Source organism: Crotalus tigris, unplaced genomic scaffold (assembly GCF_016545835.1).
Source record: "Crotalus tigris isolate CLP2741 ecotype Arizona unplaced genomic scaffold, ASM1654583v1 scf7180000018650.477379, whole genome shotgun sequence".
Taxonomy (NCBI): Eukaryota; Metazoa; Chordata; class Lepidosauria; order Squamata; family Viperidae; genus Crotalus; species Crotalus tigris.
Window position 1 is genome coordinate 228797 of NW_024097124.1, and position 18651 is coordinate 247447.

The 18651-nt window shown below is 39.7% G+C and overlaps 1 protein-coding gene across 9 annotated transcripts in view; it reads right to left on the minus strand.

Moving 5' to 3' along the window:
* Nucleotides 1-411: 411 nt before the first annotated feature.
* Nucleotides 412-18651, minus strand: part of TTC21A (tetratricopeptide repeat domain 21A) — a 49195-nt gene continuing 30955 nt past the window's right edge. For 6 of the 9 annotated variants that reach the window (XM_039355259.1, XM_039355256.1, XM_039355261.1 and 3 more), the window contains 9 exons: nt 18449-18559; nt 15679-15760; nt 15328-15478; nt 13147-13311; nt 12287-12482; nt 6245-6469; nt 2425-2545; nt 1881-1948; nt 412-550 (listed from right to left, as the gene is read on the minus strand). In XM_039355259.1, the coding sequence (XP_039211193.1) occupies nt 473-550; nt 1881-1948; nt 2425-2545; nt 6245-6469; nt 12287-12482; nt 13147-13311; nt 15328-15478; nt 15679-15760; nt 18449-18559 (1197 nt within the window). In that variant the 3' untranslated portion in view covers nt 412-472. Of the gene's footprint in view, nt 551-1880; nt 1949-2424; nt 2546-6244; nt 6470-12286; nt 12483-13146; nt 13312-14266; nt 14805-15327; nt 15479-15678; nt 15761-18448; nt 18560-18651 lie in introns of those variants that run through there. The other 3 variants (XM_039355258.1, XM_039355260.1, XM_039355264.1) reach the window with 3 other exon arrangements.

Genomic DNA, 18651 nt, shown 5'->3' on the forward strand with positions numbered 1-18651 from the left:
ATCATTTCAACCATGGAATCTGGAATGAAATTTGGAAGTGATGAATCATTATTAATCCAGTTCTAAGTTTCCTCAAGTACATCACAAAAGAAGAAAATATACTGCTGTAGTATGTAATCATATGAAGTACTATTTCGGTGAAGAGTTATATTAATATTTGTTCTGATCTAATTTTAATAGACCGCATTTTTTGTGCAGTGAAGGGACACCACCATCTTGTGGACACAGAAGGGAAGAGCAACTTGGCCTCATAGATGTTAAATCCCTGTTTAGAATCCGTAGCAAGGTCTATGTGGAGTGCGGGAAAGAAACACATACAACCACCAAAAATCAGAAACTGAACTGCAACAGATGTGCAACAGAAGCTGGTTGCTTCTCAAGGAGTTTCTTTGACAAGGCAATTTAAATAATGCAAGTAATACAACTTTATTGTTGAGTGTTCATGCTGATGAAGCATGCGAAATTGCACATGTTAAGGCTTAAATGACATTTGAGCTTTTTCCAAAATTTCTTCTTTAATTTTTGGATAATCTGGGTATGCCTTCAAAACCTTTAAGAAGGAAAAATATTTTTTTTAAATAATAGCAAGCAACAATAAGCATTTAAAATTAATGTGATACCAAATTATACACTAGATCTATAGATATTTCCAGATAAGCATTTAGTGCTACCAATAAAAATATGTTTTGGGGCTATTTCAACTCCCAATCCGAAATAGTTTTTCTATGATAACAACAACGACAACGGCAACAGTAATGGAAGACATTGGGAAACCACTGGATTATCTGTAAAATTCCATGAATGGGGTAAGATTGTTGGTCTAGCTGCCAGCTATTGCAATATTGCCAATCCTCAGACTTGCCAAACAGCTGATTAAAGGGGGACAAGGAACTGCATAGAAATATGGATGCACACAGAACTGGGATAATGCCTTCTGCAAGATGGCAAAAGAAGGGGGGCCAACTAGGAAAGCAGAAGAGGCTACAGAGGAACTGTGGGGGCCTCTTCCTGAGTCTATGTTTCATATTATTTCAAAACCAGTAATAAACACCTTCCAAGGCTAGGCTGAAGAACTGCTGATCATTGGGCTGGGCAATAGGTAAGGCAGCCTTCCCACTCAGCAGATTAGCTATTCAGTGGGTTTTGGGGATATCAGGTTTTGACAGATCAAATGACTAATCCCATAACTTGCAATCTGTTGAAGCCGTTGACGAGAACAACAGTTCTGTTAAGGACAGTTTCCTGCCAGTTGGCGATATCCCCAAGAGTGCCTAATCCAGCATTATTGCTTGGCATGGCCTGTGGAGCGTGTAATCCGGCAGAAAGGCCAGTCAGAGGTTATAGAGACAAGACAGAGATTTGCAGGGAACAGCAAATTTTATACCCATCGCTTTTTGCTGACTCAGGGACAAATAGAGAGCACTTTATCTGAACCATGGAGGAAGGCTCTACAATCCCCACTACAACTCAGGAAGCATAGCTGCTCCTGGTTTATTGAGTGCTACATAATCGGATCACAATTTCAAAAATGCCTTTAAAAAAAAATGGTGGAGGGGGCAAAAGGGACACTGGATTCAGATAGGCTGCAATGTTTGAATCCCTGGATTATAATCGCTTTCAGGATTTATCTAAATTCAAGAGTACAATATTTAGTCTTTTTCTCCATACATATTTAGGTTAAAAAAAAAAGATAAGAAGAGGTGCAGAAAAGCATGAAAGCATTAAAAATAGAAGTTTTATATTTTCTGGATCACATTTACAGTTCCATGAATTGCATAAGGTTTGGAAGTGACCAGTTTAAGTGGGGTGATGCAATTGCTGACAAGGTCACCATAGACACCGTTAGTAACTAAATTACTGCTATGCTTTGGGGAACTTACATCATGGCATACATCTATGGCTTCTACATATTTCTTGTCTTTCAGGTAGTTGAATGCCAGTTTAAATCCTATAGGAAGAGAAAAATGATAGGTTGGCACTCTGTGTAAATATTATCTCTTACAATGGATGTAATGAGCACAATAATGATGCTATTGCACTTTTTTTTTGCATCGGTGAATGTTATTACTTTAAATTGAATAGATATAAAATGATACATAGCACTTGTATTTATTTATTTATGATATGTTATATTTATACAGCTATATAATTTGATATTAGTTTTGTTAATGTTTGCTAACATTCAAACTCATTTTTAAACAAAATTTACTCTTTAATTAAACACTTTTAATACTTAACTAACAATATTTATTCTTGTGGAATCCTATCTGTTTTCTGACAGTAAGTCAGGCCCTTTTGATAGGCCTGACATGTATGGACTACCACAATACAGCTAAGCTAGATCTATGCCATAGAAAATATTGTAGAAATCCTAAATTTTACATCAATGAATTCAAGCAAATTGATTGAAAAGATAATACTTACCAACTGCAGGATTTGCTTGGTTACTATACTTCCAAGCTAATTCATAGTTCATTGTAGCATCTTTATATGCATTCTCCTTTTCGGCAATAAATCCCAGACATTCATAAGCTTTTGCACATGACTAAAGGATAAAATTGAATGTGTAAAATAAATGCTTTTGGAAATTCTGATTTGTATATGATAATATCACTTCCTGGAGTTCCATAGAGTCCTAATAATTACAATAAACAACTTCCCTATTAAAGAACGGCAACCAACTTTTTTTTTTTTACATACAATCTTTATTAAACAATAACCACCTTTTGGGCTTAATGAATATTTTAACAAACAGCTGTATCCTTGCTTATAAATCTATTGGTGTTTCTTGAAACTGAATTTGGGTTGTTATGAATATGAGGGAGGGTCAAGTTGTTCTACCCTCCCCCCCCCAAGATTCTATTCCACTAATTCTTGAGTTTTAAGATTTCTGTTTCCTCATTTAGAGGCATAAAATACAATAATATTCATTCCTCTGCTATGCATATTACATTATTCTGACTGCAAATCTATGTGAATTTCCTACAAGTTGCTAAAAACTGACAGCAGGAACACTTAGAGAATAGATTGCCTCCAGGAATTGTGCGGGCTCCATCGCTGGAGGTTTTTAAGAAAAGGTTGGCTAGCCATTTGTCCATGATGGTAGAAGGACTCTGCCTTGGGCAGTCCTATGATTCTATGATACATATTTGCTCTATTGTTTAATGGGATGCAATGCAAGTTACATTTTTTGGTCCTATATTTAAGGCTGTTCTCACAGGAGAGATAGTCTATCATGCCTTCCACCTCTCAGCTTAGGTTTCACCTTATCCTGAGGAAGGAACAGCCTCAGAGAGCAGTTTTGCTAGCAATACAAAATTTTCAGCTGGTACACAAGTTAAGATTTATTTTAAAAAACACCCACTTGCGCTGTTGCCAAGGCTAGATAATGGCCTTTGGGCTTCTCTTAGCCCAATTAGAGAATGCTTTGGCTAATACTTTCAAAAATCAATTAACCTGATAAAGTTCCTAGTATCCTCTCATGTTTTCCAAACCAAAAAATAAAATGCATACAAGAATACATGGACTGTGCAGTGAGGAGACTAGACAAAATCATTGGCAACATCTTCATCAACGATTTGGATGAAGGGATAGATGGGGAACTCATCAAATTTGCAGACGACACCAAGCTGCCAGGAATAGCCAACACTCCAGAAGACAGGCTTAAGATACAGAAGGATCTGGACAGACTTGAACACTGGGACTAACTAACAAAATGAAATTCAATGGTGAAAAAAGCAAGGTTCTACATTTAGGCAAGAAAAACCAAATGCACAAGTACAGCATAGGTGGCACCATGCTCAATAGTAGTAACTGTGAGAGGGACCCCGGAGTCCTAGTAGACAATCACCTAAATACGAGCCAGCAGTGTGCTGCAGCTGCCAAAAAGGCCAACACAGTGCTAGGCTGCATTAACAGAGGGATAGAATCAAGATCACGTGAAGTATTAATACCACTCTTCAATGCCTTGGTAAGGCCACACTTGGAATACTGCATCCAGTTTTGGTCAACACGATGTAAAAAAGATGTTGAGACTCTAGAAAGAGTACAGAGAAGAGCAACAAAGATGATTAGGGGACTGGAGGCTAAAACATATAAGGAACGGTTGCTAGAATTGGGTATGTCTAGTTTAACGAAGAGAAGGACAAGGGGGGACATGATAGCAGTATTCCAATATCTCATGGGCTGCCATAAAGAAGAGGGAATTAAGCTATTTTCCAAAGCACCTGAAGGCAGGACAAGAAGAAACGGGTGGAAACTAATCAAGGAGAGAAGCAACCTAGAACTAAGGAGAAACTTCCTGACAGTGAGAACAATTAATCAGTGGAACAGCTTGCCTCCAGAAGCAGTAAATGCTCCAACACTGGAAGTTTTTAAGAAGAGACTGGACAGCCATTTGTCCGAAATGGTGTAGGGTTTCCTGCCCGAGCAGGGGGTTGAACTAGATGACCTCCAAGGTCCCTTCCAACTTTACTATTATTATTATTATTACTACCACCCGCCACACTCGTGAGTTCACCAAGGCCTCCACAATGGACACATCGACCTACAACCAGCCTATCAACCCCCCAGAATCCAAATCAACCACACAGCCAAGAGGAGTCAGTGCCGACCCTCAACCAATCCACGCAAGTCCCCCTCCCACCAGCAGTTCATCTCCCAATAAACTCCCCATTACAAGCCTCTCACTGATGACTCACCTCTGAACTATCACAAGACCCATCATTTGACACACCCACGCCTGAAGCCCTTATAAACAGAAGAACCCTGACACTGACATCCCCTAAATTCCCCTGAAGATGTTATCTAGCATGGTAACGAAATGTTTGGAAACCAACCCACAAGTTCGGAGAACAAATTTTCACCCTCAGACTAGACATTTGTTTAGTCTTTTATCTGGTGGAAAGGTGGAAGGCTGTTAATTAATATAGCACTGGAAGCTGCATTGGAAAATTTGAAATAGTCAAGTTAGACTACTGCAATCTATTTTGGTCACCATATTATAAAAAAAGATATTGAGACTCTGGAAAGAGTGCAGAGAAGAGCAACAAAGATGATTAGGGGACTGGAGGCTAAAACATATAAGGAACGGTTGCTAGAATCGGATATGTCTAGTTTAATGAAGAGAAGGATGAGGGGGGACATGATAGCAGTGTTCCAATATCTCAGGGGCTGCCCCAAAGAAGAGGGAGTCAAGCTATTCTCCAAAGGACATGAAGGCAGGACAAGAAGCAATGGGTGGAAACTAATCAAGGAGTGAAGCAACCTAGAACTAAGGAGAAACTTCTGATAGTTAGAACAATCAATCAACAGAATAGTTTGCCTTCAACACTGGAGGCTTTTAAGAAGAGACTGAACAGCCACTTGTCTGGAATGGTATAGGGTCTCCTGCTTGAGCAGGGGGTTGGACTAGAAGACCTCCAAGGTCCCTTCCAACTCTGTTATTCTGTTAAGTTTTGGTGAATTGGTATTTTTTTGTGCTCAGATGTTGATGGCTTGAACTAAAGAATTATTACTTGAAGATGCCCACTGTAACCTCAAACCTGCAACTATTGGATACCATCTTGAAAATATTTTTGATTTGCAGATTGTAATGATAAAGTGGACAAATGTTAGTTCATTTTAAAATGTGCGTGGGTGATCTGTTGTGGCAGAACTGCAGGTTTCAAGGGCCCAATGGTTTACATCAGACAGTAAGGCTCTAAATATTCTTGCAAATGGTGCCAGATAATTGAATATTGCAAGTGACTGATGTAACATTAGTTCAAATTCTGATAGAGTTGGAAAAAAGAAACAAAGACCTTAAGTGCAGGGAATTCTATAATATTAAGGATCTTACTATAAATCTGATTGACAATCTATGATACGAAGTGTGGATGATATTTCATTTGATTAAATACTTGATACACTTCTTGTATCTCCTTCCAAGAAGCAAACTCCTGGGCAATTGTTGGTATGGTACTTAATTTCGCCAACCACCTTGAGTGGTATGGCACACAGCATTAATTACAGTAAATATTTTTGAAACTTCTCATTGTTCGGAAATGAAGTATATAGCAACAAAATACTACATCCTCATTGATTTGGGAAATCTTAGAACCAAGAAAAGAAAACTTTCAGAATCAGGAATTCATATATTCGATAATAAAGTTAGGCCTAAATCAAATGTTAGGAGGATGCTTATTTTAAAACCCAGTGCTGTGAAAACGTTTTCAGCCATTTCAATGGGTTCATATTGTCTTACCTTATTGTATCGTAAGCAGCGCTTCACATGCTCAGTTGCAAGATCATACTTCCCAGATGTGCAGTAGATATCAGACAATAGCAGCCAAGCTTTTTCTAACTCATCAGCATCTGGCAGAGACCAGCTCACTTTGATTAAGCGCTTTAACTGGGTCCGGGCTTTAGCTGTATGTTTAAGCAGCATGTAGGCCTGAGCCATAGCCAGAATGGCAGGAACATTGTCTCTCTGTTTTAAAAATTATGGAGAAGTTTGATTTTAACGTGACTTCATATTCTTGGGAGGTTGATACCTTTACCTTTATATTCCAGATGACAACTAGAACAGTAGCAGGGATTAGCTTTTTCTGTATCTCTCTGATGTTGATAAACTGGAGTTTTTGAAGCCCACATCTGGAAGCATTACCTTTGATCCAACAATTTAGATCTTTAGTTGTATAAGATTATACGAGTACAATAATATGTATTGTAGTACACCATCCTGTAGACATACTTCCTTTATTTAGAATGGCTGTACATAAGTTCCAGGGTGGCACTGAACTACAGAACAAGATGGATCTCTTTACACTGATGATTTGGTCAATCAAAATGACCCTTGACACCCTATCTCCTTTTTTTTTTTACTAATTCAGAATAGGGAACCTGTGACCCTGAGCTGCTAATTTATAATCCTCAATGCTGCAACTAAGCATGATATAATCTTCATGACTTACAAGAAGGATCTGAGCCAGTTTGATTTAGTTTGGTGTAGTAGTCAGTTTGATAATCAGGTTTAAAAGTGGGAGACTGAATTCTAATTCTGTCTTGGGCATGAAAGTCACCTGTGCGATTTGGGCCAGTTACTCTCTGTCAGTCCAATCTATGTCACAGGTGGTTGTTGTGGAGAAAATAGGTGGAGGAAGGTGTTGCCACCTTGAATTACAGGTATTTCTCAACTTACGACTGCAATGGAGCCCAATATTTCTGTTGCTAAGCGGGTGTAAGGACCCGCCTCAATCAGTTCTCCCAAGAAAGCAGAACTCTTGAAACAGCATCATTTCAAATGGAACTTTTATTGGGAGATGTTGACAGCAGGAATAGAAGGCAGGATTTGAGGGTTTCCCACGCAAATCAAGTAGTTAAAAGTGTCCATAGTAACCCCATCCTAACTGTCCCTCCAGACCAGTGGTTCTCAACCTCTGAGTCGGGACCCCATTTGGGGTCAAACAACCATTTCACGGGGGGTCACCAAACAAGGCTGTCTGCCATTTTTCCCCCTTTTCTTTGGCCACGCCCCTGGCACCCGGTGATGTATAAGTGGTTGGGGGTCACCACAACATGGAGAACTGTATTATGGGGTCACGGCATTAGAAAGGTTGAGAACCACTGCTCCAGACAGTTCAAACAGGCCAATCTGCAGGTGTGAAAACTATTAGGTATTGGGTTGATCCATGGTGTTTCCTGGAATCTAGGATTTTTCTGATCTCAAAATGCTGTTCTCCCTCTACCATAATATGTGGGGGAGGGGGGGACTGCAGCTGGCCTTAGGGATGCATTTAGTTCACATTTTAATAGGCTACAATGAAATACTGGGTGAACTTGTCTCAACATTTTTGGGAGTTACAATTCTATGGTTACTGGGTTGATGATTCTTTTTATGGGGATTAGTCCTACATATTTTGGTCCTAATTTCTTTGACGGCTGCAAAGACTTTAAATACTTTGTGGATAAGTATACTTTCTCTCCCACTTTAAACGGTTTAGGTTCAACCTGCTTCTTATCTGCTTGCACTTTATACACTTCCCTAGTCTCATCTAATGCTTTTCTCACTACTGGCCATGTATTTTGGAGTTGTGTGATCCACTTCTTTAGGGAGGAGATAGTGGGTTTATTGACGGGCAATTCAGGCATTGGGTTGAATCTATGTCCAGTTGCAACCTGGAATGGGGTGTAGTCTGTGCTGGAGTGAACAGCATTGTTGTAAGCCACTTCTGCGAAAGGCAGCAGATCAGTCCAATTGTCTTGTTGATAATTAATAAAGCATCTTAAATATTGTTCCAATACTGAGCTCGAATGTTCTGTCCCACCATTCATTTGCGGATGATGACTTGTTTTGGTGAAAATTAACATGTCATTCAGGTACATGAGAACTCCTTTGTAGAGGTGCTCCTGGAGGACTTTGTTAATTAGTTGCATGAAGACTGCTCCCTGCAGTCCAAACGGGAGCACCCTAAATTAGAAGCAGCCCATGGGGCAGTTGCCGTCTTCCGTTCGTCTCCTTTAATCCTAACCCAGTAATATGCTTCCCTTAGGTCTAATTTTGAGAATATTTCCCCCTTTGGTAGGTGGGCCAACATATCTTTCATTAGTGGCAGGGGGTAGATATTGTTTCTGCTCACTGCATTTAAAGACTTGTAATCCACGCAGAAGCGAAGAGACCCATCTTTCTTCTCCCGGAACAAAACTGGAACTGCCATTTTTTGTCACACCAGCTGTATGAAACCTTGCACTAAATTTTTCTCTATGAACTTCTGCAGTTCTCCTATTTCTTGGGGGCTCATCGAGTACATTTTTGGCTTGGGTAATTTGGCCCCTGGTAGGATTTCAGTGGCGCAGTTGGTGGGCTGATGGGGCGGGCAGCTCATCGGACCACTCTTCGCTGAACAGCTAAATCCTGGTATTCCTCGGGTACCATTTCCAATCCCTGCTACTACCTCCAAGTTTTCTTTTCTCTTTGTCTTTCACCCTCCACCCTGGGCAGCATGCTTTTGCTTTGGGAACCTCAACTCTCCAGTTCTCCAGTCCACCCTTGGATTCCACTTCCTCAATCATATCATCCCCAAGATTAAGGACCACTCTATACCTGGGATCACTATAAAAGTCAAAGTCTCAGTGTGATCCCCCATTGTGAGTTGAATTGGCTAGGTGGGAAGGGTGGTTGGGATCCCCCCCGTGATAGACCCATCTAATTGGCCAAATGAAATTGGCTTCTTCAGCCTCCTCACTGGGATTCCTAGGTTCCCCATGAAGGTTCAGCTTATGAGACAATGGGTGCAACCCGAGTCCATTAGGGCTTTTAGGATCACCTTTCTTGGCATCCCTGGATTCAACAGTTCTATGGTTCTGAGAAGGGGTGTGATGGGTTCACTTACCAGGGGTTTGTCTTCAGAGTCTCTGCCAGGGGATTTGGGTGGTTTTTCAACTGCAGCTGGAGTTCCTTCCTTTAGGGTTCCAGGGGATGGGACCTCAACAACTTCAGTGCTCTTCATGGCAGTCTCTTTGGTTGCTGTGGAGTCTTCCCAGGTTCCCCTCCACTGGCTCAGTGGGGCTTTCGCATGGGAGTTTTCAAACGGCATTTGGCAGCTTAGTGCTCCTCCTTACTGCACTTGAAGCAAGCCATTGAGTATGGTGTCATGGAGGGTGGTTTGGCTGCCTCCTGTTTTCCCCCCAAGGGGAGCATCTCCAGGTTTGCCCAAGGCATTGCTGCTTTCAGGCTTGGTCGATTTCAGCTTCTTCGACCAGGATACACCAGTCATGGAGCCAGTCTGGATCTCCTCTGGAGATGCAAGGGTGGTATAAGTTGTCGTTCAGCCCATCTTTGAAATGGCCCACTAGGACATCCTCCAGCCAGTTAAGTCAACTTGCCAGGTCTCTAAATTCCTCTGCATACTCAGCTACCAGGCGACAACCTTGCCTCACTGTTTTGATGCGTTCTCTAGCCTTCCAGTTGGCTAAAGAGTCTTCAAACCTCCTCCTCAGGGCAACCATAAAGTGGTTGAAGTTTCGCAATTCAGGGGCATCAGCGTTGTGCAGGGTCACCATCCACTGAATTGCTGCTCCCTTCAGGGCCATAGTTATGACTCTTACCTGTCTGTTGTCACTAGGGATATCTTGGCTGTATTCTTCCATGTAGCTCAGGACATCGGCTAGAAAAAATCCCAACTGCTGAGGCACCCTGTCGTACTTCACTCTCAAGGGCGGGACCTTTTGGCCAGGTCAGTGAGTTCTCTTCGCCTGGCCTGGTGTCCATCTCTCCTGGCTGGATGGCTTGTGCTGGGGTAGCAGCCACTGCCATGGCTTCCATAGCCTCCTATGGGCTGGTAGAGGGGCCTAGGTTTGCCACTTTGTTCTCCTGGCACTTCCACCATCCCTGTAGCCACCGAGCCCCAGCATGGGTTTTCCTCCTCCTCTTTTAGGCCCTTGAAAGCTTCCACCATCAGGCTGATGGCTTGCTTGCTTGCTTGAGGAGATAATTGGACAGGGCTGGTCTCTTGCCGTCCTCCTCACTGAGGTTGCGTGACCTCTCCATCTCTCATTTCCACCCCAGATGGTGACTGCCAGACTACCTTCCTGACTTTTGCCTCCCAGTTTTCTTTCTTTCCAATGCCCATCAACCATCTCGGTTTTCCCCAACTTTCTCTGGTCACGGCCTCGTCGGATGAACCAGAGGAGTCCAAGATGCTCTTGCTCAGGCCAGTCTGGGAGGAAGCTTCCTCACCAAAGTTGCCTTCTCCTCTCTCTCCACTGTAGTTTGACATCTTTTGCACAATCTCCACGGTAGGGGTCTTCCCTCTGGGTTGACCACTTTGCAGATCCTGCCTAATGTTAATGACCCACCTCAATTAGTTCTCCCAAGAAAGCAGAACTCTTGAAATGGCATCATTTCAAAAGGAACTTTTATTGGGAGGTGTTGATAGCAGGAATAGAAGCAGGATCTGAGGGTTTCCCGTGGAAATCAAGTAGTTAAAAGTGTCCATAGTAACCCACCCTAACTGTCCATCCAGATGGTTCAAACAAGCCAGTCTGCAGGTATGAAAATGCCATGGGAACAGTGTGATTAAGGCATTGCTTCCAAGGCTGTTCTGTGTCTGTGCCATTTCTTCCACGCTCGGAGGTAAGGCAGATTGCTGGAGGTACATTCCATTCCCACCCCATTAGAGACACATCAAAGAAGATAGAGCAAGAGACAGAGTAAAGGAAATACACATCGGCACCTCAAGCTTCCCCCTCCCCCCAGGAGAATGGCAGAACCTGAAAAGAATAGGAAATCCCATGTACACAGAACATAGAGTTCTGACAATGAGTCAGTTGTTAAGTGAGTTTTGCCATTTTACAATTTTTCTTGCCACAGTTGTTAAATGAATCACTGCAGTTGTTAAGTTAGTAATATAGTTGTTAATTGAATGTGGCTTCTGACTTTGCTTATCAGGTGGTTGCAAAAGGTGATTACATGACCCTGGGACATTGCAACCATCTATGAGTCAATATCCAAGTGTCTGAATTTTGATCACATGTTGTGGGGATGCTGCAATGGTCATAAGTGTGAAAAATGGTCATATCACTTTTTTCAGTGTCCTTTTAACTTTGAACATTCACTAAACAAAAGGTTGTAAATCAATACAGGATTACCTGTATTTGTAAAAATAATAAATGCAAGATACAAATAAATAAATAAATAAAAATGATGCAAATTATAATTTATCAGCTCCTGAGCTGTACAGTTTTTATTAATTTTTAACCCCTGAGGACTTGGGAAGAGAGATTTAGGTAGGAGTAAGCACAAAGCAAAATGTGATAAGCTTTTCCTCAAGCTATTCACTGTTGCTTTACAAAAACTACTGCTGAGAACCCCATATTAACATCTAAAGTCATATAATCTGTAGCTTGGTCCTATGTAGGAGAATTATTTAATAGACACTGTAGACTCCCCTCCAACTTACACTAGTTATTTTTCATTATCTCCATTCCATCTTTGGCTCCGTCAATTTTTTAAAAAGCATATATGAAATGAAATAAAGAAAACTACTCTGGCCATGTCCAAAGAGAATTTCCTGTCACTGAATGCCTCTTAAGGAACAGATTTTTTCCCCTAGGTTAAAAGTATAATATTTCAATATAGACAGATAGTAGAAATCATTTGACAAACTGATCATTATTTCTATTGATACTACTCTGAAAAAAAAATCCTAAATCTTTTGAAAGTTATCTTCCAGTGATATTCTGATGTCTTTACAAACTTTTTGCTAATATGTTTCATTTTGAATTTCAAGCAATATTTCTTATTTACCTCATTTTGTCCCATTTCTATAAACACTTTCAGAGCCTTCTCCACATTGTGTTTTTCTTTTGTGGCCATTAAACAGTAGCTCTGCAACATTTCCACTTGATTCTGGCCTTCCTGTGAGTGAGGATAGAATTCCTTAAGTAGCTTCTCAGCTGTACGTATCCCATGCTGTTCAGATTCTTTTTTTTCCTTTAAGTTACTGTTGAAAAGAAAGTATTTGATATTTCCTAAGCTATCAAGTACTGGACAACATTAAAAAAAGGTTACTAATTTATTGCCTTTTAAACTCAGTATAACCATAAATCTTCGATTTAATTGACTAATAGAGGGAATGAGATATCTGTTACATTGGATTACGTGTTAAAAGGTGAATGGAATTTTGCACATAGATAAAACAAATGAGCTTTTGCACATAGGTGGTTATGCATAAATAAAATCTCAAATGGATTTTGTCTACTTCAGCAGAAGCTTGATAAATCTGCAGAGATTACTGTAGAGAAGAACAGTATACAGTAATCAGGTCTGATCAAAGCAATGATCTAGCATTAATGTACTTATTGTTGCCTCCTTAATGCCTCTTGAACATAAATGTGTATCTTCCTAAGCTTGTGGGGCAACTGTGCAAGGCCAGGTGTAGACCCAGTTCATTCAAGGAGATGCTGATGGTATAGCAACACTGTCGATGTCAAATCTGAAGCAACTTTGCCTCTTATCAGACTGAATTCTACACTACCACATTGCTAGGCACACTCTTTCTTTCCTGAGACTATAAGGCAAATTTTGTTTGCTTACTTATTGAAGATTTTTTTAATTCTTTGAAAGTTTTGAAATTTGAAAATTTTCCAAATTTCATTTCCCTTTACCTGGCATCTGTAGTATTTTGATTCTCAAAAGTCTCTCCACCTACTATCTCATTGTCAGGATTTAGACATATCAGGATCATATAGCTAAGGGCTTTCTGGCCCCAATCACTATCCTTACGAGCCTTATTGAAGAACTTCAAAGCCTGATTAGGTTGCCACAGATGCCTATTTGTAGAGAGAAAATTTTTAAAAAATACATGCAGTATAGCAGCTTTAAAATGATCAGTCTTGCTAATAAAAATACTGTATATCGAAATATTTGGTTTCATACTATCATAGACCTGATTCAACCAAACAGAGTCAAGTGACTTGAAGCTCAGAGAATAATTAGGCATAGATCAACTTTATTCGGTTGAACTAATGAGATTTCTACAAGTGTAGAAGAGAAATATAGATAATGTTATCTAGATAAAAAGAAATTATACATTTAAGTCCATTTAAAAATTAAAGAGATAAAATTCTGAAAATATTACTACAACAGATAAGGGAGCAAATAACCTTATTCATTTTAAAACTGAGGAGACTGTACAGTTCTTCCTCATTTTCTCCTAATCTGATGTGAAGGTGCCCTGGTAAGCACATTTTTTTCTGCCATGCTCTCATGATGTTCCCCTTATCCCAGTGTTTCTCAACCTTGACCATTTTAAGGCATGTGGACTTCAACTCCCAGAATTCCACAGCCAGCAGTGCTGGCTGTGGAATTCTGGGAGTTGAAGTCCACATGCCTTAAAATGGTCAAGGTTGAGAAACACTGCCTTATCCTATCTCAGCCCACAGTAGAGGCAGTCTGAAGTCACTTTTAGTAGCTCCAGTATATCATTGAAAAACACTATTTTGGTCACATGATCAAAATTTTGACATTTGGCATAGTATTTATGATGGTTGCAGTGTCCTGGGGTCATGTGATCCCCTTTTGCAACTTTCTGACAAGCAAAGTCAATGGGGAAAACAGATTCACTTAACAACTGTGTTACTAACTGCAGTGATTCACGTAACAACTGTGGCAAGAAAGGTTGTCAAATGGGGCAAAATTCATTTAACTGTTTCACTTGGCAACATAAATTTGGGGCTCAATTGTGATCACAAATCAAGGACATTCTGTTCTAATTGCCCTTGTGGTGACTGTTATTACACATTTTATTTCTCCATGGCCATCCATTGGCTACTCCCAGGTGCTGCCAGCCATATGGTAATTGGATTGAACTGAACTGCTCAGTCACTCACTGCCAGCATTGCTAATTGTTTCAGCTTGTTCTTGATCAATTGTTCCCTCATACTTCCCTCTGCATCTGTTAAGCTGATTTTTTGAACTTGGGAAGAATGCTCTTCAGAAAGAATGCTAAACTTGCATTCGAGAATCATTTTCTAGTGACTGAGGGGCTGGTAGGCAGCATTTTAACTCGGCCGCCGCTTAGAAGAGTCCAAATGTTATTAGAGATATTCCAATGTGCTTCTGTTAAGATATTCAAATTTAGTAGGTGGAGCAGTTTAGCCAGAACTCACAATTAGAGATGATTGATTGGAGAGGGCGGGCTCCCGTGTGAGACAATCTGCGCTGTGATTGGTTTCTCTCCCCCACACCTTTTTTCTTCTGTTTGTGCCCTTTGTGCTTTGTGAGTTATCTCATGATGCTCCTGTTTGCCTGACTATCTAGTTTGCTGTAAATATTGATGTAAAATGTACTTATTTATGTAAAAATACAACTTCGTGTCAGCATCTCTGACTCCATTTGGACACCGGCTGCACAATACCCTGATCACTTACTTCACCATTTTATCCACAGTTATAGTACAGGGTCTAACAGTCACACTTCATAAGGAACAAGAATTCATTTTAAGATTTTTTAATATTTCAAAGAAATTGTAACAATTGCTTGAGAAACACATATCAAACTGGGATCATAGTCTACGTTATTTTCATTATGAAATTGGATGGAGGCAAGAGGGTTGATAGATATCAGTATGACATGTGTAACTTGTCATATTTTTATACAAACAGTAGCTTGGGAAAAGTGGGAGGACACTAATTCCTTTTCTTTTAAAGCATTAGAATGAAATACAACTCCATCCTCAATTATTTCTTCCTAACACACAACAGATGTTATAGTTTTGGGTCATCAGCATCACATTTAGCTATACCATAAGTCTGTGATTTTCGTAAATATCATTCTCTATAACTTACCAACAGTAAAGTCCCATGCAATAATTATAGCCAGGTTCCAAAGGTGTTCGAATTGATTTTTTCTTGGCTAGTTCAAAAAAGGGTGTAGCTTCATCAAGTTTACCACTTCTTCTCAACAAATCAATCAAGCTCTCCATAACTGAAAAATTATCTAAATCACAAGTTTATATTTTTAGCAAAAATATATTTTCAATACTTTTCAGTTAAATTCTTGTTAATATTACAAAGGAAAAGGAAAACTTCATTATTTAGTTTTATAATCTTTTAATCTGTTTTGTAAGCTATTTTAGTAATCCCATTTAAGGTCTTAAAGAAAAACATAAGTACTTTTATTAAATTATAAATACATACCAGGGGTTTTCTCCAAAACATTCCGGTAAAGACTTATGGCTTGCTCATATTTCTCTTTTCTAAACATAAGGTTTGCCAACATCTGACAAAAGAAAAAATATTTAAAGAATAGAATAGAGTGGAGTAGAGTAGAGTAGAGTAGAGTAGAGTAGAGTAGAGTAGAGTAGAGTAGAGTAGAGTAGAATAGAATAGAATAGAACTGGAAGGGATCTTGGAGGTCTTCTAGTCCAGCCCCCTTCTCAAGCAGGAAATATTTCAACAGAAAATAAAACCACAGCATTTTTTAAATTCGTTCTTTTATAAAACCTCATAAATATTAAAATAAATGAAAATAAATCTATCAGTGAAGAGCTGAAGGATAAAGACTTTTTATCTTAAACTCTTGGTCAACTTAAGCAGAATCATAGAACCTTAACAATTAGAAAAGATCATTTCTGGAGATGCACTAAGTTGTGGGTACCTCATTTCCTTTTTTGATTGTGTGTCTCTGAATAGAATTAGATATGGCTATATACACACATATACAGATAGTCCTCGACTTAAAATAGTTCATTTAAATAACAGAGTTGGGAGGGACCTTGGAGGTCTTCCAATCCCCTGCTCAAGCAGGAAGCCTGATACCAGACATGTCAAACTCATGACATCATGTGACATCATGCAATGTATTGGAGATTTTTCCCCATTGCCAACAATGGGGTGGGCGTGGTTTGCTCGTGACACATCCGGCCCATGGGCTGGCAGTTTGACACCCTTGCCCTATACCATTTCAGACAAATGGTTGTCCAATCTCTTCTTAAACACCCCCAGTGATGGAGCACCCATAACTTCTAGAGGGAAGTTGTTCTATGATTAATTGTTTTTTACTGTCAGAAAATGTCTGCTTAGTTCTACGTTGGATCTCTTCTTGATTAGTTTTCATCCATTGCTTCTTGTCCTTTAGTGACTGCTCAAAGTTACAATGGCACTGAAAAAAGTGACTTATGACAGTTTTTCACACTTATACCATTGCAACATGTGATCATGTGATCAAAATTCAGATGCTTGACATCTGAATTTATATTTATATGGTTTATATTTATATTTATGATGGTTGCCTTATCCCAGAGTCATCTGATCGCCTTTTGTGACCTTTTGACAAGCAAAGTCAATGGGAATTTACTTAACAATTGTGTTACTAACTTAAAAAACTGCAGTGATTTACTTAATACTGTGGCAAAAAAAAATTGCAAAATGGTTCAAAATTCACTTAACAACTGTCTTTCTTAATAATATAAATTTTGGACTCAATTGTGGTTGTAAGTTGAGGACTACCTATATACATAGCTTATTAGATTTATACAAGGTATACTGTATACCAGACAGACTGAACAAACAAAAATAGGGTCTTAATTTTAGAATAGCGAAATCTATAAAAATAGCTTCAAACAGAGAATATTTTTTGCATAAGTTGAACTTCCAAATAGATGAATCGGTAGGTAGATAAAATATGCAAAGAATTTCCATATGGGAAAGCTTACACAGACAACTGTTCCACTGTGAATATTTTTTTTGTTGCTTCCTTGTTTGTATTAATTATATTCTCCTGGTTCTACCCTACTCCAGTTTCTGATCTGTAAGCAGATTCTGGGAACTCTGTCTATTGCCCCAGTTTCTGGCAGCTTGGCCACCCACTTATAAGCCTCCTCTGACTCTTCAGGGAACGTTCATGCTAAGTAGTAAATGTCAACACAAAATCAAATATCTTTGAGATTCTTATAAGTAAAAAGCTGTCTCCAAAATGAACAAAGTAATGTAAATGGGATTGCTGCTAGTCAGATTTATTTTTGTTGTTAGTTGCGAAGTCGCGTCCAACCCATCGCGACCCCATGGACAACGTTCCTCCAGGCCTTCCTGTCCTCTATCATCTTCTGGAGTACATTTAAGCTCACACCTCCTGCTTCAGTGACTCCATCCAGCCACCTCATTCTCTGTCGTCCCATTCTTCTATTGCCCTCAATCTTTCCCAGCATTAGGCCCTTCTCCAGTGAGTCCTTCCTTCTCATTAGGTGGCCAAAGTATTTGAGTTTCAACTTCAGGATCTGGCCTTCTAAAGAGCAATCGGGGTTGATCTCCTCCAGGACTGACCGTTTGATCATCTTGCAGTCCAGGGGACTTGCAGGAGTCTTCTCCAGCACCATAGTTCAAAGAGTAAATTTGTGTGTACTGTATGCTGTGTCATCACACCATTAAGATACGTTAGTTCTGGGCTGAGGCAAATGCTACCTTTACCATGTCTGTGGAGATTCTCAATCATCCAGGTCATAGTTGTGTCAAAGGTTTTTTTTTTCCTTCAAAAGGCAACAAGACTGTTTTTTTCTTTGAGGAGGAGGAAGAAGAAAACAGCTAGCTTCTCACCCAAGAAGCTTCATCAGTTTTGATGGAAGGGGGGGGGGGGGATGGAGGTTTTCTTCTCCCACCATCAGAATTGATGAAGCTTCTTGAATGAGGAGTGGCATTTCTTTTTCTTCCTCAAAGAAAAAAACAGTCCAGTTGCTTTTTGTACAAAAAAAAAAAAAGCATCATTGAGGCTCCCTTTATCACATGTCTTCATGTGAGCAACAGAGCTGCTTCATAAGGTCCAAACAACCGACTTTTAATTTTAGGGCTTTTCAAACTTTTTTTTCAGAATTGTCACCCAGTGAAGAGCCATAGTGGGCTATCGAGATAAAGAAAACCACAAAAAAGCTTCATTTTATAGCTGAGTATATGAGAAGGCAAACAAACTGCATACCATTGTTCCAATTTCACTGCACTCATTGTCTTGAAGCAAGAGAGAACAGTAATGCTCACACTGGTCTGTGTCTCCTAGTATCAAATATAGTTCAGCTAATTCGAAAATTATCTGCAAATAAAATGAAAATAACATTCGTTCAGCAATAAATTGAAATTGAAAAGGCACTGATAATTGTATCAGGTACTTCTAGCCCCCTCCCT